The following is a 22,918-nucleotide window of genomic DNA, read 5'->3' as shown; positions in this document are numbered from 1 at the left end:
TCATCATAATGTGGAGTCTTAATATTTCCCACTTTAAAGGCCACCCTGCATTTAAAAAGGTCAACACAGTTGTAGATGTTGGGCAAATGTGCTAAATATTTAAAAGGCACTGTTTTAAAGACATATCTTAAAACAATGGCTATTCTAGAGTGTAAAATAATGCTGGGCTCCTAAATGGAAGCATTTTGCTCCTGTCTGCTATCTTTGAGGTAAGACTGCATGTTAGGAATTTGCTTAAAATCATGGCCTTGCTTGGAAAGTAAAGACTTACACACATGAAGCAAGGGACAGTGAATCCCTCAGAGACAGCAGTCTTAGACCAGGTTCACTTGTGGACATTGTTAATGTCAAAAAGATACACAGAAAAATGCGGTTTGACTTGCCATGATGTCTAATCAGAGTCTTTCAGGAGTAACTCTGCTGAATGTACCAGAATTACTTAGGAGTAAAATGATGTCAAAAAGGAGAATCACGATTTTGACAGAATAATTATTTTCTCAGAAGCGCAAGACCCAGTTTCATTGGTCTGCTTTTCTTCTGCCCTACCAGATCTTTTCAGTACTAACAGCTGGAGCAGAGCAGAAATGTAAGTTCTGAACAAATGAAAAGCAATTATATAGCTCTTTTTTTTTTTTTTTGCCAGAAAAAGAAGTCTGGTATCCTGAAAAGTGCTGAGCACTAAGTGAACTCAAGATCCCCCATCAAATATCACCCTTTTCAGGTTCACACAGTCTCAGGGGAAGCTGTAGTTCAGGAAATATAGACTTGATATTTTCCACGCTGCTGGTGGAAGCCTGAATGCTGATGTCCTCAGACTTGCTTGTGTACCCTGGGGCTTCAGAGCTGCATCATGGAGTGATGCATCACCTGCTCATCTAGCATCTTGAAGAGCATGTAAACATAATATTTCAGTATGTGATATGAAGACAAGCTGCTTATTCTGCGCTCCAGACTGTGTAAGGTTCAGCAGGTTGTATCACCCAGCCTACTCAAGGCAGCTGAGTACAAGGAAGACACCTCTTCTCCCTCTTAGAAAACATCTCCTCTGAAAAGACTTATCTTCTGTGGGGCTATAAGGCACCAGGGAACAATCCTTCTATCAACAAGAGCTCTATTTGTTAGTTTGGGTTCTCTCCCATGCTGCTAATATCATTGACTCGGCATCCTGAAAGGTCCAGTCTACACCCTGCTGAAGACCTATACATAAATTTCCCGTGGTTGTTCATCAGCCAGGAAGGAAAAGCTGCAGAGCAGCATCACCTTATTTACTATACACTCAAAATACCCTCTTCCTTCCACCATCATTGCACAGTGCTCACTAGGTGAGGTCTGGGATGGCAGCAGGAACTGGAAGGAAGTGTGTATCTGTATGGGTATTATAACCACAGCACAGATTCCTGCTGCTGTGAGGACTTCAGGTTCTGTCTCTGCAGAATGGAAGGCATGGGCCATACTGCTTGGTGCTGTGGATGTGGCATGTAGAGTATGCAGAGCCCTTTCATCCTCTGCCCTGCAACTTCTGACAGCCTTTTGCAGATGCAAGTGCTGCATAAGGTACAAAGGAGAAGAGCACGATGCCTAGAGCATCCCAGCTTGGGATGACATTCTTAAAAAGGTAATAAATGGGAAACTAGGAGATCAGGGTAATCCTGAAGGTCAGACAGAAGGAGAGGAAGAGATTAAGACTCAGTTCTAGGGATTTATTTCAAAGAAGTGCTGACAGCTTTCAGCTGTAGGTGAGAGGTAGCCAAATGCCTCTAGTCCCAGTTCATTCCTTCTGCATGGGTATGATGGTAGCAGCTCAGGACGTGTGCTGGGCCAAGAGCCAGAGAACAGATAAGCATTCATCTGCTGGGAAAACGCGTGCTGTCTGAACAGCTGGGCCCAATCCTCTCCAAGGAAACAGCAGTGAACCAGCAGGGACCATTTTATGTGTTAGCAGTTGGACCATAACAGTCTCCGACAACGTTTGTGCGTTGCCACTTGGCTGCTTCTAAAAAGAGATGCAGGCCCTGGGGTCACTTACCAAAAGCTTCCGAAAGCCCATACACCTTCTGGCTGTAGACGTCTGTCTTATCCCAGATGAAATAATAGGACAGGTCTGGAGCAGCTGCAAACCACTTTCTGAAGAGGCGCCCCTCGACGGCCACCATGAGGTGGACTTTCATGAGGTTGAAGGGGATGGTGGGGTGGGTCATGCTGATCCTCAGGACTGATTTGTAGCCAGCTGTGCGACTGCTCAGGTAACTCACTTTTATTTTACTACCGGAAACGTTAATCTCCTCCTGTAGAGCCTGTGGAAAAGCAATCCAGGAGTGTTAAATCAGCTCCGAGCAGACAGGAAACGGCAGTGAAGCTGCAATTAATCAAACACACCTTTATACATGCTCTGGTAGACACGTCTAAAAAAGCACACCTAGTAGGCATCAATTATGAAATCAGATTTATAATTTATAGAGTTATTTCTGGAAGCCAGGAATGCCTCCTCTTCATCTCTGTTACATTGGAGTGTAAAGTGCCAAGGGTTCTCCATGCATTGGACTATTACTCTCTGTGGCTATTCCATGTAAGCACTAATGACACTAAGGTCAAATTGGAAACTATCAGACAGGATTTTAGAGCTCTGGGGATGATGATAAAGGATTTGGGAGCTCAGACATTTTTTTCTCAATCCTTCCAGGGAGGAGGGAGAATGGGAGGAGGAGGAGACAGATTTTCCAAGCTAATAACTGGCTGCGCCACTGGTGTTGGCAACAGGCTTTTGGTTCCTATGACCATGGGACCCTGTTTAAAGACAACATTGGGATGGGTAGAGAGGGGATCCATCTCACTAAGTGGCACGTGTCTTTGCCAACAGGTTGGCCAAGCCCGTAAAGAGGGCTTTAAACCATGAAAGATTTGAGAAGGTGAGAGTTACAGAGAGAGGGTAGTCAGCAAAACATGGCTCAAGTTGGGGTGCCTCTTGTGGCAGTGCATATGGATCACATGGAACATCCTTTTTCACCCCTCCTGCGAAACCTACATGCTCGATTACCTCTCTGAATTGCCCATACAGCGAGACACACAGCATGGAGAATAAACAAGAAGAATTAGAGATCTGTGTGTGGTCACAGGGCTGCAATCAGATTGCAGTTCTGGAGACATGGTGGGACAGCTCGCATGACTGGAATGCTCTCATGGATGGCTACGTGCCTTTGGGGAAAGACAGGCCAGGAAGGTGAGGTGGTAGAGCTGCTCTTTATGTGAGAGAGTAACTGGAATATATCGAGCTCAGCCTACAGATGGATGAAAACATGGTTTATTGGGTTATATTGGTAGGAGGGTGATGGTTGGACCAGATGATTTTGAACGTCTCTTCCAATCTTAATGATTCTAGGATTCTAACACCGATTCAAGAGTTTATCAGTAAGTATCTTGTTTAAGCCCGTGTTTACAATGAGACTCGTTGCTAAAAGGAATCCCTGGACTCATGGCGAAAGGAGCTTGGTGTCTGAGATGACTCCAGCCCAACAGTAAAGCTTCCATTTCTTCTGCTATCTTGGTAGGTTTCTGTAGTTGCTAATCTTTGCCTCTTGGCTTTTTCTTCCAATAAAATATCAAGCCCTTGGTATGTCTCTTGTATCCTCAAGGATGTTTCCATTCTTGCCCATAACCTGCCATTCTCCCATGCCACTAATCATGCTCCCAACCTCTCTGACTCACCCATAACAGTTCTTCCCCTTGACCTCTCTCTCCTTCCCTGTAACTTGTCCTCTCCTACCTCACCTCTGTCCCTCTTTGCCCTTTCTAGCTCTAGCCTCTTTTCCCCTTGTGTCTTGACCCTTATCTTCTGCCCTCACATTTGCTCCTGCTTATCCTGGTGCTTGCTTAAAACTCCCTCCCATCTTACCTACGTGATGAAGCTCTTGGCCTGACCTACCACCATTGACATCTTTCCTCTGCCTTGCTCTCTCCCTTCCCCTCCTTTTCCAAATTCATTTGTATTCCAGGTGAGTTGCTTCGTTTTCTCCTCCAGCCACGCAGTGGGGATATTGCTGACTGACTGGGACGTTCACCTCACAGGTCTCCACTCCAGTACAGAATTTCACAGAAGACTGAAGGACAGCAGGGAAAGTTTTGTCTGACCCCGTTCTGCTTTGAGAATAGAGGAGACTCAGTAAAGATGGGATGTTTTTTTTTAGCAGGTGATTTACCTGCTAAAGTATAATCAGATCTTAGCATTATTATTATTTATTTTTCGTTGGAGAAATTCAGGGACATTTTCTGGAAGGCAATGCAGCGTACATCCCCTACACCATGCTGATTCTCCTGTGCAAAATGGTGATAAAGGACATTTCTTTCTCAGTTCTTTTGGGAAAATAAATTAGCTGTTACTTTTCAGAAAATTTCATCCCTAGGTAAGCACCCAACATAGTCACTTTCAGCACAAGCTGGCAACCTTTGGGAAAGTTTGAAAGATGAAGGTAGAAGCTTAGCAGCAAGCCTGAAAACTTGGTCTGATAATGGGATGTGTCAGGAGGTCATAACTAGCTCTGTTCTCTCCTGCACCACTTCTGCACTACTTTCATGTGCTGGACCCAAAATGAGCTATGAAAATACTTCCCCAGCAATAATCAGCTTTCATAATGCTAAGGGCATGGAGGCTGGAAGGCAGGTGGGTCAAGAGATCCTCCCATCAGGAAGGGATCACAGCTGTCCTGGGGCTCTCCAAGCCACTTCTGCGCCTCCCACACTCAATTCCTTCTGTGTGGAAGCAGCAAAATTCCCTGATGTGACAACTTGCTCATCTCTTACAGGTTTTCTAGTTAGAGTTATAAATAACGACAAATGTTGTAATCTGCCCCCTGAAAAGACCTCTTCTAAGCTATTATCCAAGGCCTAACACTTTTTCAAGTGATAACTTACAACCTCTGGGCTTGCAGCACTTGACAAACGGACACATCCAGAAGTTAAAGTGCTGTTCCACTGTGCTCATAAATATTTACTTTCTCTAATGCAGCCTTTTTAATTTACATATCTCAGCGCTTAGGAAGCTGAAAAATGACAGAACTGGGAAAACCCAGGAATTTTAAAATATATTTTCAGAGCTCAGCAACAAGCTGGGCTGGGACCAGGCTCAACCAGAGACCAGCTGAGCCAAGCTGCAGTAAAGGTGGTCCCTTGTATCAAATCTGTCTTCATATGTAACCCCTTTAGGAAAAAGCCAGACAGAAATAATTGTCACTGAGGTACTATTTGCCATGTCTGGTTCAAATCCCTGTCAGAAATAATTATTTCTCTCTGTCATGATCTGTCTCTGCTGTCTACCATTTCAGAGGAAGGGTCAGTACAGCCGTACTAAGGCACTGAGCAGCACAAGGGATTGTGTTTAAGGGTGCTTCCTTGAAGATCTGGTTCAAATGGTAATTCAGATTATCCGAAATGCATTTGTAGTTTGTAAGCAGAACTAAGCTAGCAACAAAGTAGGGTGGGAGAAGGATAATCTAATAGGACGCTGGTGGGACAAGGGGGAAAAATAAGCTTCAAAATACCCTGAATGCACAAAAAGTAATGATGTGCTTATTTCCCTTTGATAATTGCTGCTTTGCCCAGACAAATTCATATGATGTGTCCAAGATTAGGGCTCTTGGAGTTTATCACAACCTAAGCAAAAGTGGTCAAGCCACCAGGTCAGGCAGAAGAGCTGGAGCTTCAGACTTATGAGGGATTTTCACCACTTAGTAATTTTCACTGCCTTGCTCCCTTCAAACCTGGGTGTTGATCTATGTTTGCGCTAGCAGCAAATTCTTCCACTCTTTGCATGAGACAGCGTAGGAAATATTGTTTCTGTTTGCAGGGTTACATGTTTTTCTTACAGCTACTCTTCACTCTGCCAGTATACACGGCAAGAAACTATCAGTCTTTTTTTTTTTAATGCTCAGGGGGAATTTTGAGAAAGAAAGGCATTTAGGGCCTGATTTGGGGACCTTAGCACAGACATCTAGTGCCTTTGAGATGTCCTGTGGTATCCAAAACCTCTGCATGGGGATGGATTGATCTGACATGGAACTTCTTGGGATCTCCACTTTCCTAAAGCTACAGGTGGAGGTCTGAAGGGGCTCTTCAAGACATCTTAAATGGCACTAAATCCATGTTTAAGCACCTGAATCAAACACTTTAAATGTATTACTTCGTGTTTTGAATGCATCCATGTAGAGGACACTGCACGTGTTTGTTGAATATCATGAGGTTCCTATCTGCCCACTCCGTTAGCTTGTCAAAATCCCTTTCCCAGCCCTGCTATCTGCCTGTCAACTCCTCCCAGCTATATTCTTTACTATTATATTTAACATTTCTCTGACGTGGACTGTGTGTTATAAAATGCAGCTGCAGAGGCTGACAGCTAGGTTATTTTATATTGTATGTATACCCAGTGCAGGAATTAAAAGTAGTCCATTTATGAACTGAGAACGGTCAGGACTCTGCTACAATTGCAGATTCTCTTCCATGACTCCTGCATCACAAACTCTTTAACCTTCATCTGTCAGTATTTGAGGAAGAATACAGTTTTATAGGTATGGGTTCAATCATTTGGAAAACTACTGTTCATCATCATTTTGTATGGGGGAATTACTCAAATTTAGGAACCTAAAAGTTAGGAGCCTCCTCAAAGATACTCTTCCAGGTCTCTCCGTTGGCAAAAGGAAGAAGGAGGTTCTTCAGAAGGTGGGTCTTGCCGTATTAATTTGAGTGGGATTCCATTCCAGTTTAAGCATCTAAATCCAGCAACTAAATCCAACTGTTGACATATAAGTGTGTGTATATGAGCTAGGCATCTAAGCATCGATTATAGTCAGCAGAGATCTAACCAATACTGTCAGTGGCAATCTGATACCTTCAAGATGGTCAGTTTAATTGATCTGTAGGCTCTGCTGACAGTATTGATTAGGTTTCTGTCAGGTTTAATGGGAGCTCGAACATCCAGCACACCTCCAGACGACTGTAGGTGAACACCTGATTTAGATACCTTAATCTCAAAATGAATCCCACTTAATTACATTCCATAACTACAGGTGTCCAGTGCCATTTGGGATGTCCATGTTATCCATGACATTCACAACGGTTTGGCAGATGTAATGCAAGACATTGATAGGAGAATTATTCTGAATTGCCAGTTGGAGACCAAGCACAATATTTGCAGGGCATTTCAAATGGCACTACCCATCTATAGTCAGGAAATCGTATCGAACCACTGCTTATGATCTACATCCCTGGCCGCTTTCACAGTCAATAGACAGACACACTGTTATTGAAGAGAAATTATAGAATGTTTTAGTTCGATAGATATAATTAACAAAATCTAACAAGTACCCTACCAAATAATGAGTGAGGTTGAGTGAGATTATGATTATAGTATCACTGTATCAGATATTTGCTTCTTTCAGCACTGAACGTCGCCTTTCATGGTGTTTGTTGGAATAAGAAAAAGAGACGTGAAAATAGAACCGAGAATTTGCAATCTGATGGACATTACAAGATATGAGACTTATTTAGTAATTAAGCTGGGACAAACCCAGGGCCTCTAATTGGAAATTAGTGTGGGAAAAGTTCACAGGATATGGCCCAGAGGGAAACGTAAAGAGACCACTAGACTCATTTGTTCAGTACCTGGTTCAGTACCTGGTGTTCCACAATTAGAAGATATGAAGTGACTTCTCTCCTCATTAACGCTACCAAAACCCCAATGGAGTCAAGCAGGAAGCACACAATTTGTCGCTACACTTGTTATTATTTCTACCTTGGCAGGTTATTATTTGTCACTAAAAGCAATACCCAGGACTCTCTGAATGCTGGCATCTAAAACCCAGGGAATAACATGCCCAGGAAAGGAAAGCTTGAATTTTGCCACATCCACGTGTAGCAGTGAGTATTTTTACAGAGGATGGGGAACTGAGTTGTTTGCATCATTCAGTTTCCACTCAGCAAGATACTTTGAACCCACGGCAGGTTGTTACAACTACTTTATGTGACCCATATGTCCTTAAACACCAGGAAAATGGGGATGAGGAATAAAAAGCCACCCTCCCACTCTGCTCAGCCGTCCCATGTGTCATGAAATGCAATAAAACCCAGGTGCTCCACATGCTGGCCATTTGCCAGGCCTTTCCCTGGCTCACTGCACGCCCCAGCAGCTTTGCAGACTGAGGGCTGTGTCTTCAAAACCCAAGGAATTTCACACCCAGTACCTCCCACTGAAGTCTGTAATGCCCAGCGGATGAAAGCTGCTCCTGAGCAGAAGAAAAGCATGAGTATGAGAAGCTCCTAAGCCTTGCACTGTGCTTTAGAGTATTGACTGCCAAAGGGCTGCCAGAAGGTTGCTGCAGGTTGCACGGGGTCCCAGTTGAATTCCTGGGTGAATTTTGCCTTCCAAGGTGAAGGCAAAGAAGCAAAGCCAACGTAGGTTTGCACTGCCAGCCGCAAGTGCTTTGTCTCCATCTCTCAGGGATAAGGAGAAACAAACCTTCTGGCTACGTGTGTGCTCGTGAGTGTGTGCTCCTGGCAAACATCTGAAAAGTGGGGAGACAAACTGGGAGTGCTTCTTTTTAGCGAAGCAGGGGGGGAGGGAAAGACACAGAAGCATAATATTGTTCAATTTGGTCAAAACAGGTAAAAGAAGGATAGAAAGGAACTGGGTTATCTTCTTCTGGGCTCATAGGGTTCATACCTGGATTTCAGGAACGATAGGGCCTTTCTCTGAGCAGGAACTCGCAAAAGCTGTCAGCGGGGATGGTGAGACCACGGGGTTGGGCCGAGCAAAGTTACTGAGATCACAGCTGGGGATCTCATTCTCCTCGTGCCTCATGACGATGGTTTCCATGACGAAGAAGCGATCCCAGGGCAGCCACAGCGTGTGCTCCTGCGTGATGAAGGGAGCCCGCTCGAAGTGCAGGATAATGGAGATCCCGCCGATGGTAACAAGATCGAAGCTGTTTTAAGAGGTGGAAAACAAGGTTAGTGCAAGCAACACCCCGTGTGTTTGTAGCAAGGAAATATGTTTGTAGCAGAGAAGTAATCACAAGTCCTCATAGGCCACACGAATACCATCACTCACATTTTACAAATATAAAACCTACAGCTCAAAGAAGCTGTTGTGGGGCAAGAGCAAGTGGAATAGGCAGGAGTACAAACACTTTATTTGCCTGTTATGTACTTGTACATTAAAATATTCCCATCCTTTTTTTTTTTTCTTTTTTTTTTTTGAGAAAAATGTTTGTCTTTGCTATTGCTTTTCTAGTGTTATTTGACCATACATGCTCATTTTCTTTTTTCTTAAAGTATTTTTCATCCCACCGGAGTCACAGATTGGATCAATTCACATGCTGAAATAAACTATTTGGAAAGTGGTTTCTCTGACATGCCAGCATATAAATTGTCTTGGCATTCACTGCTAACCTGACTAATACCTAATGCAAGTCGGGAACATGTGGAGCCCAGTTGCAGACCAAACCTACTGTACTAGGCATGGGGAAGAAATGAGGACCAGAAAGGCAGTCTCTGTGCCCAGCACTCAGCACTTATACACTTATCTTATTTTTTTAACTCTTAATCATTTAGAGCAGGGCAGGTAAGTCACTGCCCATGGTCCAACTAAAATCTGCAACTTCGTCCTAGGCTACCATCAGCCAAGTGGCTTTTCTGTCTGTATTAGTGTTAGAGAATATAGAATATCATGTTGGGTTAACAGACAGCCCTCCAGAGCTGTCTGAAAGGACGCTATCTCAAGAAGGAAAATATTCTTCCTCTTGATGTAAAGATGTTGGGATAGAGAGTGCCGTTCGCTTGTTTTACCTTCGTGCTATATTTAACGAAGCACCACAGGATATATCTATTACGTATAGATGCAAACAAGAGGCACAACTGAGAAAGGAAGAGATTTTGGCACAAATTGAAGACCTCCTGTTTTTGTTTGTGCTTTATTTATTTATTTATTTATTTTCTTCTGTATCTGTTCTGTTGCAATGCCAAACCCATGTTTCAGGCACAGAAAGTTTTCTCTTCCCCACTTCTCACTTGAGATGCTTGGAGCTGGTGTATGACAGCTGTACGGTGTATGACAAACTTGCTGTTGTGTGAGAGGCTCCCTGGCTTTAGCACTGCTGCTCACGTGCTTTAGAGCTGTGTGCCCAAGTACTTCTCTGTGCATGAGGAGCAGGATCTGAAAGCATGCTGACAGCCCAGAGCCAGCCTCGATGCCCCTTGTAATTACAAGGTAAGAAAGATGATGAAAAAAGGTATCTAAAATTATTTTGTAATTAATTCTGAGGCTTTCAGATCTGCTGCAAAATCCCCAGAGGGGAAACAAAAGGTACAAATTACTTCTAAAAATCTTTGGCAAGCAATCACTAAAGAGATTATTATTATTATTATTTATGGACAATAGACTGAGGTGCCATTTAGTAAATATAATTATGACAAGAGAGTTATTCAGGAAAGAATGTTAAATGGAGTCCATGGGAGGGAGAGGAAAGCATTTTAAAAACCTAATGACGTGTTTATTCTACCACTCAGCTGGGGACATCGACTTCCCAGACCTATGGAGCTTGGCTAGCAAGAGCCTGACGAGCAACTTGCAGGTCCTTGCCAGCAAAGGCTCGCAGCATTTGTACTTTGATGAGGATATTTTTAACAGTCAATTAGCATTTGGCAAGCCCTGCAGCTAGGAGGGCGAAGCTCTCTTTGCATGAATCTGGGCACTAAAAGGGGCAATGGGAGGAAAGAAACAAACATTACAAATGATGCCCAACACATTTTTAGGCAAGTGGGAAAGAGGTTTTATTTGGAAACACCTCTGTTTTGCTCCTTTGTGAGCGGTTCTTGGCTTCCACGAGCCTTGGTCAGGGATGGTAACCTGTCTGGGGAACCAGCCTTGCCTCTCCTGCATCTGCAAAACAGGGCACAGAAGGGAAAGCACCACCTCCATGTCAGGCTCCAGCAGCTGGAAAAGCACAGAAGTGCAATCTTTTGCAGCAGGCGCTGCTTGCTCCACATGAGCTGTTCTTCCCAGAGACACAGGGTGCAGATTGGAAGTTACCTCGCTGAACTGAACACAAAAAAACTAAAAGCAAAACCAAACAGAAAAACCTAAACTGAAGATACCCTCCTCCCAGCTTCCCTTAGTGAAATTAAATTTAACAGGAACAAAACCATCTTGGGATTGAAAGAATGAGATAATTTTATTTCTGGTTTTGCTGCTGTTCTCTGATGTCTTTTTTATCACTCTAAAAAAATCAGACTTGTTGTACCGTCATATTGTTCTGTTTTTCTTAAAAGACTCTGGAGAGACAGGCCAAAGGCTGAAATTCTCTATTTATCCACAATGCAGGCTCAAAAGAAAAAAAAATAAGCACAGAAAAGTGTAACCCTTTCTCATCTCTTTGCTCTGAAAGGCCAATGTATTTCTGAGAGAGCTGATGCCCACGTTGCTGAATGTGACAGTGGGGAGATGAGACTGGAAATATCTGGAGACTTCCCTGTCTGTTTATTAACAATGCCCCCACAACCACGTGATGTCTTATGGCCTTTATAAACCACCAGACTGATCAAATTTAAAGCTTTATTTAAAAACTGTGGTTTATAATCCATTACAAAGACTTTGTTCCATCTATTAACTTGCTTTAAAGAGAAATCACACAACAGAGTGGTTTCAGAGCTGGCATTTCATCTTCATGCCTTGTTACCTGAACAGAGTCTGTGTCCCAATAATTAGGCAAGAATCACGTGTAAGCCTTTATGTTCTCAAAGAGGTTTTCTGGGAGGAGCAGGGATGATTTTGTGAACAGACTAAGTAACGTGACTTAAATAGGACCAGGATTTCACCACTGGAGACTGTATCTGGCTGCTGTAATGGGAGTGGAACCTACCTGCAGAGACCTGGGATATGCTGAACCATTCACTGGGGTGAAAAATTCACTTCACTGTAATTTTAAAACTGAAATTTCACTTACAGTACTCATTTTGAAACTTGGTCATGCCAGAAAAAAAAATTACTAAAGCAACAAAATCAGCTTAGGAGCCAATCAAGTTAAGCTGATGCAATTCTGTCTTTAAACTCCCTTACTTTAAAAACACAGTTATTGCCCTGCTATCAGTAAACTGATTTGCTAAATCAATTTAAGGGAACTCAGCGCACGTTTTCAAGAATAGATATTCCTATAGTGAATATGCCAAATAATAAAGGCAGTGAGTTTTAAGCAGTTATCTCATAACCTCTGGAACACGGTAACTGCTTGCATGCGTGCTCCCATTTTTCTTCCAACCTGAACGACAACAGAGATGGACTGGATGACCCCGCATGACTGTGCAGTGCCACGGAATGGAGATGCATACAGCCTGTTACTGTAGTTCAGGAGAAGCTACTTTTTGCTAAAGAGCATCAACTTCTAAAACCATGGTGACTCAATCACACGAAAACTGCGCTGTGGAAAAGCTGATGAGAAGAGAGATGTTTCTTCCTAAATGGTCTAATTCTGAAAACCATCAAAGTACGTAATAGAAACAGCAACAGCGTAATTCTTTATGTGACTTCCAAAGTGCTTTACAAATAGTATTCAATAAATGCTGCTAGAACCAGTAAGGGAGGTGAGTAAATGTTACCTCCCCTTCACAGGATGGTTGGCTGGTCTAACAAAGGTTCAGAGATGCATCTAATGATACCTGCTAAATTGGCAACAAGACTAGGATTAGAATTAAGGGATTTCTAATGCCATTTTCTGCCCTGATAATTTTAGTTTGAACGCTCTTGAAGATTTCAAGCTAATTTTTAGAAGGCGTTGCCAAAGAGGAAGCCACTGGATTCTGGTGCTCTTTAAGAAAGGGCTTTCACCTGCCTATTTATTACCTCCAGAGTACAGCGATGCACTGCCCTTCCATTTCAGAAAATACCTGCATGTATGCCTTAGACAATTTGGGGAGTATTTTTGTGATTCAAGAGCCTCAGTACTGCAACTGGACAATTTGTTGAACGTCGTGCACCAGACCTGCACGAGATTTCCATAGATGTAGAAAGATTTGAGGGGAAGGTGAAGAAATTGAGATCAGAAGAGCTGACACTGCGCTGCCTGGGGTTCGAACACCAGCAGCTGCCACCAGAAATCCCAGCTTCAGGATGAGTCCCACATGCTCTCAGATTCCCTCGTCTGAGGCAGCTGATCTCTGTCATTTGTATCACTTGGACCTGAGCGTCTGTCAGGGGCTGAGTCAGCAAACAGCAGCACTGAGCTCCTTGAAACCAATTTAACTTCTGGAGGCTGGCAGCGGGCCCCAAGGAACCAGCAGTTCACTGAGGGTTGGTGGAGCATACTGATGCTGCAGCTGCATCGCTTTCTGGCTGAGCTGGAGGCTGGGGAGGACGTGGTGTGAAAGGAAAAGCCCTGGCTTGATCCGCCAGCAGAAGTAGCCTTATAGCTGAAGTGGAAAGAAATAGTAACTCAAATATTGAAAGGTGCAGGGATAGCACTGCTCACCTCTTGGCCTGTTATGTTTGTTGGCTAGAAGTGTGGCTAAAGGCAAGGTCCCTCTGTTTTAAGTACAGTGCAACTGCAAAGCAAAGAGATGTTCCCTTCCTCAGAGTACTTGCACATAGTAATTGTGTATTATGTAGGGCAAGGAAACAAGCAGACAGCAAAAAGGTTATAGCAGGCATTATTGTCCAAGAGTTTCACGGATATATATGTTCTAACATATGCAGATTTTGTGCTGGTCTATACGCAGCAATTTGATGCTGAGTGTACAGTTTGAAAGCAAAGTATGTTCATGCAAAGTGTGTTCAGTGAGTCTGATAGACACTCATAGCATAAATGTGCAAGGCTTTTTCCTTTTTGCTGTAATGCCTAAGCTATAGGAACTGCAAAGGCATCCTTTTCTGAAGGAGACCATGAGTTTTCCAGGGATGCCTCTTTATTGTCATATCCTACAATAGATGCAGCATCACTAAGCCTCCTAGTCACCATCACTGTTAGAGTAGGTGCAAAACCCCCCGAGCATGAACAAGGCAGCATTAATCACACGTTGCTAGCACACGTTCCTCTCTTTCATTATAATTCTATCAGCTCCTCTGGCCAAGTCAAACCTTTAATGAAAGTGGTGAATTGGAGAGGTGCTAAAATCCATAAATCCTCTCCCAAGTGCTAGTGGTTAGTAGTCAATACACAGGGCATGTGCAGCTGGAACCCCTAATATTTCATTTTTGTTCTTAAAAGAAAGGGAGCCAATTAGCGCTGACAGACAAAAGATAAGATGAAAGGCTTTCCCAATTTGCAATGGTTTTGTTTTGGTTGAGAGTGATTGTTCAGATTTTAAGCACTTGCCTCTAAAACAACTGTAATTTTAATGACTTCTTCCTAATCATTTCAACATGAGTTAACAAGAATAGAACTGAAGGAAACTGCACGCATGCGCAGTTCATTGCCTAATTGTTGGCTAATGATTCTAGTTTATATTACAAAGTGAATAAATAATAAAAATAACAACCAACACCAGCAATAAGGCATCAACATCTTCAAAATGCATAAACAATAAATGTGCCCTTGGCAGTTCTTCCTTAGTGTTGATAGCATTAACACTGCACTCACTGCTTGAACACTGTAAATCCTGCAAAGATATCCTACCTGCCGTCCTGTCTGCTGATCGTGTACCCAAAAAGAGGATTGTTGACAAAGCTGATGTTGACTCCAACCAGAGGGGTCCCATCCGCTGTCATCACCTGGCCTCGAATCACACATGCATGTCTGGATGAAGAAGGAGAGAAACGGTAAGAAATGGTAAGTCTTTTGGCAAAGGGAGGATTTTCCTCTATTTTTGGGGCTTGGAGCTCCTTTTAATTAGGCAGCCCTTTTGTCTTGGAAAGCATGGGGCCATGCAGTCTGGCCTGATGGTGGCATGCTGCTCTTGAAGATTTTCTCACGAGGTGTGTAAGAACATTCGACACCAGAATTAAGGCTTACCTTTAACCCATTCTTGAAAAACACAAGTGCTGCAGCAGATACTCCACAAACTATGAGCTTCTGTAGGGTTCACAACATGACATGGGAATTTGCTGTAACCAGCTAAGTTTCACAGTACCTTGACAATACTGCCCTAACGAAGGGCAAACCACATTTTAAACTCAAAGAGCACAGAAGCATTTTAAGTACTGCACAGACATATTTACAGCACAGAAGCCCTCAGAGGTAAGAGGGCTGGGCTTATTATCACACTGGGCTTGATGGCTTATTTCATCCAGATTTCACAAAGACCCTTAAGTTACCACTTGGGAAGAACATGACAGATAATTTGCTAGGTTCAGATAGCTTCCCTACAAAATGTTTGAGGAATGGAGCAAGTTAACAAGACGGGCTTTTCCTGCCTGTCTTTTTCCAAGTTTGGTAGCTTGCACTATTTTATAGACTACGTGTATTCCAATTACTCTATGCCCTGTAATGTGCTTTTATCTGGGGATCTCAAGGATCTTTACAAACATTGATTAATACTGCATGATAGGTATTTTAAAGAGAAAGCAAATAAAGCAGAGTGGTTTTCAGTTGTCCAAGGTCAGGCAGAAAATCTTCAGTAAAGCCAAAGACAGATTTTCTGGGTTCTCATTCCAAAGCCTGTTTCCAGACCTCTAAGTCATTGCTATGCTGCTACCTGAGGTGCTTTCTGTAAAGACAAAGCATCACACGTCCGTGAGAGTGTCTGAGCCCAATTGCTGGCTGAGGCCAACTATTTTTCTGAGCAACAACAGCAAATTGTGGTGTCAGTGTGCTAACATGACCCGGTGAGTGATTTTCCTTACTGTTGTCTTGGTGGAGAGCAGATATTGAAAGCCAATGTTTCTACAGGTGTGGGACCAGTTCTCAGCAAGAGTAAATCATCCCAGCTGCACTCGCGATCTGCCCACTTGAGCTGAGAAATGTCACTTCGCTGGTTCACTCAGGCAAATGACATCTGCACTGTTTTGTAATGTTGATTTCATAAACACTTGAAAGATCAAGTTATTTTCTTTGAGTCCATCGGGAAATCCGATATTGTATAATGCAGGGAGATAACGTATAATTTCTATTAAGTAAGGGCTGCAGTCGTTGTATATTCCACAGCACAGAAAACAGACCATTTGTCAGGGAGTCTTAAAACTCCTACTGATCTAAACAGAGAGCTCCAATATTAACAGAAATTCTCGAAGCGTTACCAGAATGTGCCGGCAATCTAAAATGTGACTTGATTCATATACAATTTTGGAATAGAACACAGGAAAATGAGATAATGGAACTTATTTTTCTGTCACTGAGTCTTCTCTGATATATCATCCCCGACTTTTTAGGAGTCATGCAGGAAAAGACTTGGAGCCAGCTTGTAGTTAATAATGTTTTTCGTATTTCTGTTGCTTCTCCCACTGAAGGCTCTAACCCAACTTCCAGTAGACAACAAATTTAAAATAATAGCCAACTACAGTGAAGTAAAACATATGTCACTCTCTAACAGGCAGGCAAAACATAACTCAAAGGATCACAATACCACGGAATATGCTGGGAATAATGTCAATGCCTGGAATGACCCTGCTGAAGCCTACAGGTCACCAATTGTAGGGCAATTTTGTACAAAGTTAGTATGTGCAATCACATACCTGAGTGAAGAGCTAGGCTTTCTCTTCCCAGATTTTTCCGTGATTCCCCCCACCCCGCCCCATCTCCTTTCCTATCCTTTAGGGAGCCCCGTGGAAGGGTTTGGAACTGTCTCCTCTCAGCTCCTTACCAGATGGCTGCACATTTTATGAAAGGCAAGAAATCACTACAGACTTATTTGAAGACTAAAACCTTGTTGCAGAACATGAGGCACTCAGTATTCTGGCTCCCTGATTGCATATTCAAATCAACATGGGGACTGCTCGTGTTTTAAAATACTCAAGAGACAAGATCATGCTGTGTTTTTGCAAACACGGAAAGAATACTTCCACTTGTTCCTTCCTTCCAAGAGTTAAAAGCAAGCAAAGGAAAAAATACAAAATGCTGCAGGTGTCTCCCCTGCTGCCCCACTTCAAACATGTCCAAGCAGTTGCAAACTTCTACGTAATATAGCAAGCACATTGGCTTAGGTCCTCAGCTCCTGTTAATGGGGGGATGTGCTTTATATCAGCGAGCATCTGGTCCATTACATATCACAGACAACTATTTCTTCAGTAACAGGAATCAGCACAATATGGACAAACAGATGCATTTGACCTCCAACCTTTCAGCAAGAGGCTTCATTCCCATCCTAGCTGATGTTTCGCAGTGCTGCCTCCACCACCATTTGTGCATCGACGTGCTCAGTAACTCACTAGCATCTCTTTGCAGAGAAGCAGCTCATCGACAAGCCCAGCTGCATCCACCAGTCCCCCAGAGGACTACAACAATAGCTTTCCTTACGTGCTATAGGGAAAGATATATTCCCACAAAGGGGACATCCTTCCCAAAACCACAGTGATAAAAAGGAGCTGGAGCAACACGCACAAATCTGAATTCAGTTAAAAGCAGGAGGGATGGGAACTGGAGAAAAACCAAAGCCCAGACTCTGCTTGATTAGATTCTCAAATCTTCTTCCCTAGGTGATAAAATTTGCCCCACTTGGGAAAAACAGTGAATACAGTGCGTGGGAAGCAGCTGGCTTCTCTGGTGTCAACGTGTCCTTTCTGGAGGCAAGATCGACTACCCACAACACACTGAGCCCCCCAGGAACCTGGTTAATGCTAATTTAGTCAGCCATTTCCTTCAGAAGACCTTGGTCTAAATGCAATTACACTACAAACAAGTTAAGTGGTATTGCTAAGACGCTCGGCTCTGCTAGAAGGTCTCCCAATATATTTGCATAAAATTATCTCTCATGTTAATAGAAGAGATTTATTCCATCAGGCTAGGCCTGCCAGTTCAGAGTGTTTTCTGCAGTTGAACAAAATTGAATTTCTCATAGCTAGAGCCTCGTCTTCCCATTGAATTATTAAAAGATTCCGCATACTGCCTCTGTTTTCTGTTTGTCTTTTGTTTTGTTTGCTTGTTTCCTTCACTACTTTTATTTTAGGGTGTATGGATTCTTGCTTTGCAATGAACAGCACTCTGCTGTTTTTCTACTTCTCTAATTTGACTTCCCCTATTTTTTTTGTTAGAATTTGTCCATAAAGGCTTCCCTGAAACACCAAGCCATTGTCGAATTGCTATCTAGAATGCCAGATGGTATATCAGACCATTTTATACCATTGCTTTGTGAAATCGTCTTTATTCCTTTGAAAATTAATTTAAGCCTTCCTGGTAAGATCTGGGCTACAGGGGCAAAACAGAGAGAGTGCAATGATACCTTTACTTTCCCATTGCTCAGATATAAAGAAGGTTTGATAGGCTGCTTTACAAAATCTAAGCAGACCAAAAGAGTTTTAGAACAGAAGACAGAAAAGTAAATTCCCCAAAAGCCATCTCTCAGCTTCCCATGGGAGTACATTAAAGATCTGACTATAATACTGTATCTGACCCAATGTCTCATAACTTAGACATTGGTCCTTCCAACACTTCTTATTCATAGCCGTTTTCTGCTGACACTGTGCCTGGCACTGGGACATAGAAAAAAAATACTGCTTTTGCTGAACATTTTTCATTGGAAAAAGAAAATCCCACACATTCTAAATCCTCTTTTGCTGAAAGAAATGTATATTCTTTCCCTGACTGAGAATAGGTGCCAAGGGGAAATCTCACCTCTATGAATTTCTGAAGCTCCTCAAAATATTTCCTCCAAAACTCATTGTGCTTTCTCCTTCAAAAGTTTCAGATGTATGGAGATGGTTATCATGACTACTCAGCCAGCTTCAGCCAAGTTATTCATAATAAATATTTTAATTTGCCGCTATAAATCTTTTTATCTCTTTGATCTTATTTACCACTTCACATTTTACTGGCATAGACATGCTGGGGATTTATTCATCTGCTCTGGATGAACCTTCACCACAGCACCCTTGTGTGAAAACCTAGAAAGTTATTTCATGTTGGTACGAGCCTTACAATTGAAATCAGGTGATTCCAGCAATATTTCTTCTTCTGCTAAAGACTTTTTGTTCAACGCTGGTCCTATCAGCTGGTCTGCATGTGTTCTAGTACTCCACCTGCAAAATTACAACTGAGGCCCATTTTCTTACAGGGACATTAAGAGGATAATTGTAGTAATCTGCTAATCGCTTGCGCAGGAATTTTTACATTCTCACAGTACTTCATCTGCAACGTGCTGGGAAACCTTTCTGGTAAGTACCTATAAACACAGTCATTTGGTACAAACGTGATCTCATGGCTTTAGCTGTTGTGACCTTTTTGCTTAATAGTAAGGCGGGATGCAGCAAAACGTACCTCGACCACTTTGGTCTGAATGCACCTGTCTTGGGTCAAAACACCTCAGGGCTGTCTAGCACTGGATAGACAGAAAAATTGGTAGCATGCCAGGTAAAAGCCAAGGGCATCATGATCAAGCACATGGACACAGAGAATGCCTGAGCTGACAGATGAAGGACAAAAGAAGAAAAGGCAACAGCAGAACATACAGACCTTCGAGTTTATTGCTTGTGGCAGTATCTCCCTCAAAAGCTGCCTGTAAAAAAAAGCTCTGTCTGTTAAACAACCTCTGCCCAGTTGCCTCTGAACTGCGCCAAAAATTATCTTGATGGTCTTTCCTTGAACTGAGTCAATCCCTTCCTAGCTTCTTCAGTTTAGCTGTAGGAAAAGCTGAATTTGGAAACCCCTCTACTGATCTAGATGACATCTGAACTAAGGAATTGAGGTTAGGAAAAAGAATGGAAAAGATCTTGCTAAAGGGTTTCTTGTTAAACAAGAAAGGCATGCTTATGTGAAAAAAAGAAAAGAAAATTAAAGAGTATCCATTCAGAAAGACTCCCTAAGCCCCACAGATAACACAAATGAGTTTCTGAAAGGGTTTGGCATGTGTTGGGCAGCCGGGATACAAATCATCAGTTAGGCTCAGCTGAGAACCTTGCCTGTAAGGGAAGCACCAGGATGCCACTGTCAGTCTGACAAAGGACTAAATGTGTTGATATTCAGCTGAATCCCAGTCAGGGACTTGCTAAAGTCGCACTGGCAGACGTGGTTTGCAACACATCTCACTGCCACTCAACTTTCTGAGAAGCCCTGGACCCAGGAAAAGAAGAGAAGGAGAAGACTGGATGATGAAGAGCAAAGTTTCTAAGAGCTCTGACCAGGCTCAATAAAAGAAAGTAAATTCTATGTTGTTTGCAGCAAGAAGCAGTATCCGACCTGTTTGTTTAACCTGCTCAATGAAGCTATTTATAAGGTCCCATTGCTGAAGGGTTAGGAGGTGCTGACAATTCTTTATGTGGGTAGAGGCCTTAATTGTTAACCTTTTACAAGAAACCTTTGACAGTCTCTCGGATATTTTACAAAACAAACAGCAAAGCTGCCTGAATGAAATGCTCCGATGAAAGCACATTGCTTAAATTGTCTTAAGAAGAACAGGAGAAAAAGCAACCTAATGCTTGTATGCTTGTATGACTGTGGCTAATGAAGGTGGTATTTGATGTATAGGAGGAACGTGCTTATTAACTAGATTTAGCAAAACACATCCAGATGCAGATTTTCTTGCCTTTGTCTCTAGATCTAGTCTGACGTGGCAATATCAAAACATTGGGTCTTCTTCATCTGATCTTTTTAGTATCCGTGAGTGGGCTCAGCCTTGTGTCCAGCTGTTGGCGAGTTTCTCAAGCTCCCCACTGCATGCATCTGCCTCCGTTCTGCTCCGTGATGAATTAGTCCTCTAAAATCTCCTATGGCATCGTGTTTGTCTGCACTGTTGGTGACTGTGGGTTGTAGCTCCTCTAAAGGGAAAAGAAGGCATCTTTCCTTCATGACAGTTAGTAATAAAATGTAATATTAATTTGAGGAAAGAGCTGGACACCAGTCACTTCTAGAACTCTCATGACTGGATGATCATTGCTCTCATAACAACTCCCTCATGGCTCAGTTCCTAAAAGGCTCGGGCCCTCATGGTTTTGAAAACTTCTCCCAAGATTTGAACCTTATTGACCTGCTTGATGTCTGTTCCTTTCCTCAAGGGACAGACATAGGAAGATGAAAGCACAGTCTGCCTCTCCGATCAGCCAAGCAATCTGGTCACTGTTGGACAGAGATGCCACTTCTGCCTCCAAAACATCTTGGGTCTCTATGCTTCATCGGCTCGCTTGGTTTTGCATCCCAAGATTTTCTGGTTGGAAAGGTGGGAGGATAAAGGATACAGGAAAGCTGTTCACCAAGTAGGAAATGAAGAGGAACAGACATTGATGCTGGTCTCTGAAATTATAAAGCTGGTCCAACTATAATGGGGAAGTGAAAGTATTTTAGAATAGATTTTTATAGGAAATGTAATGCTTAATAAAGTTGGGATCTGCTTTACTGCAAAGTTTCAGTGAAAAATGCTTTTATTCACAGTGCAGTTGCCTAAGAAGTGCTTTAAAAGTTGACGATTCTTTCCTTCACTTCAGCACAACCAAAGAAACACACTCTTTTGCTTTGTACTAGGTCTCAAGGAAGAAGAATCATGCCCTCATTTTTTTAGGTCTGTAAAACCCATGTCGGGTTCAATAGCTCATAAGATGTGAGATACTTTTTGTACCTAATACTGAATTATGCTCATTTCATAATTTTTCAGAAGTGATCCAAAAACCATTATTTCTATGAGAGGTAGAGAGTTTATGGTGCAATAATTTTCAAGAAGAATAATGTATTCATGCCAAGTCATAAAAAAAAAAAAAAGTCTGCAGATCTTACCAGTTTTGTATTATCATAGTATTTTATGTCTGGTATTTATTTCGTAAGCAATGGCCACATAGTCAGCTCTGCAGAAGAACCAAAATAAAAGCAATTCCTCCCATTGAATCCGAGGTATCAAGAAAGTAAAACTGAACAGGACAGAAGAAATACATTATTTCCAGGTTAATTATAAAATGAGCTCCCTTTTTTGATGATCACAGGGAAAGTTCTTTAACTACAGCTGCCTGATAGCTTTATAGTGATCCAAAGGAATTAGGAAAAAAAACCGATTCAATAAAACATATAAGATTTTATGATTGGGATTTTAAAACTGATTTGCTATGTATGAGGTTTTAACCAATTTAGCAAGTAAATGTCTCACTCAAAGGACACACTCTTCCTGATAAATCGAAATGGCTGACAACTGCACTGGGACTCAGCTGTTAGCATCCACCAGCTAGAGGCAGCTGATCTGAGCTGATTTGGAAAAGCAGAGCTTCACCCCTGCACTGCAAAGCCCAGGGGATCGGCTCACACCAGCTTGGGGCTGGGTTGAAGATTTTGTGCTGGGCTGGCCGAGGGGTGCTTGCCAAATTTGCAGAGGCAAGGCAGCAAAGAGCTTGGGGCAGAAAGCTCCAGGTTTTTGCAGAAGGAATGTGTCCGGGTCCCACGTGAGAATCATTACAGCAGCGAGCTGGTATTTTCTTTGAAGAAGGCAGAATGAAATAATCAAGTCACTCCACCGAACAGGGCATGCTGCTCCTGGTGATGCTGATTTATCGAATGGAGCTACTGACTCAGCTCATAGCCATCACGCCAGTCATGTCTATCAACCAGCAGTATAAAACAACGGCCATGCAGGCTGTTCTTCTTTTCAAAGGAACATACCCCGCATATTGAATAAGTATTAATCAAATGTCTATGTGCCAGATCCAAGAGATCCATCAGCATCTATAGTGCAGTTTAGACTCCTTGAACCAAATGTGCACATCAGCATCTGTGTAATCCACGAAGTACTTAACTCATTAGGAGAGTTTTGCTTTTCTGCTTGGGAGTTTTGAAGGCTCAGGTTTTGCTTTTTGCATGCTCCAGGAGCTCCCAGGTGCACTGGTATC

The 22,918-nt window shown here is 42.6% G+C and overlaps 1 protein-coding gene across 17 annotated transcripts in view; it reads right to left on the bottom strand.

Annotated features, from left to right (window-relative positions):
* The window catches only part of TENM4 (teneurin transmembrane protein 4), a 1,639,674-nt gene that overhangs the window by 69,232 nt on the left and 1,547,524 nt on the right, over positions 1-22,918 (bottom strand). For all 17 annotated transcript variants that reach the window (XM_072032862.1, XM_072032864.1, XM_072032863.1 and 14 more), the window contains 3 exons: positions 14,646-14,765; positions 8,705-8,966; positions 2,027-2,294 (listed from right to left, as the gene is read on the bottom strand). In XM_072032862.1, the coding sequence (XP_071888963.1) occupies positions 2,027-2,294; positions 8,705-8,966; positions 14,646-14,765 (650 nt within the window). The remainder of the gene's footprint in view (positions 1-2,026; positions 2,295-8,704; positions 8,967-14,645; positions 14,766-22,918) is intronic.

This window comes from Anas platyrhynchos, chromosome 1, assembly GCF_047663525.1.
Source record: "Anas platyrhynchos isolate ZD024472 breed Pekin duck chromosome 1, IASCAAS_PekinDuck_T2T, whole genome shotgun sequence".
In the NCBI taxonomy this organism is placed as follows: Eukaryota; Metazoa; Chordata; class Aves; order Anseriformes; family Anatidae; genus Anas; species Anas platyrhynchos.
The sequence above is the reverse complement of the archived record's forward strand: the minus strand, read 5'-3'. Positions and strand labels throughout refer to the sequence as shown.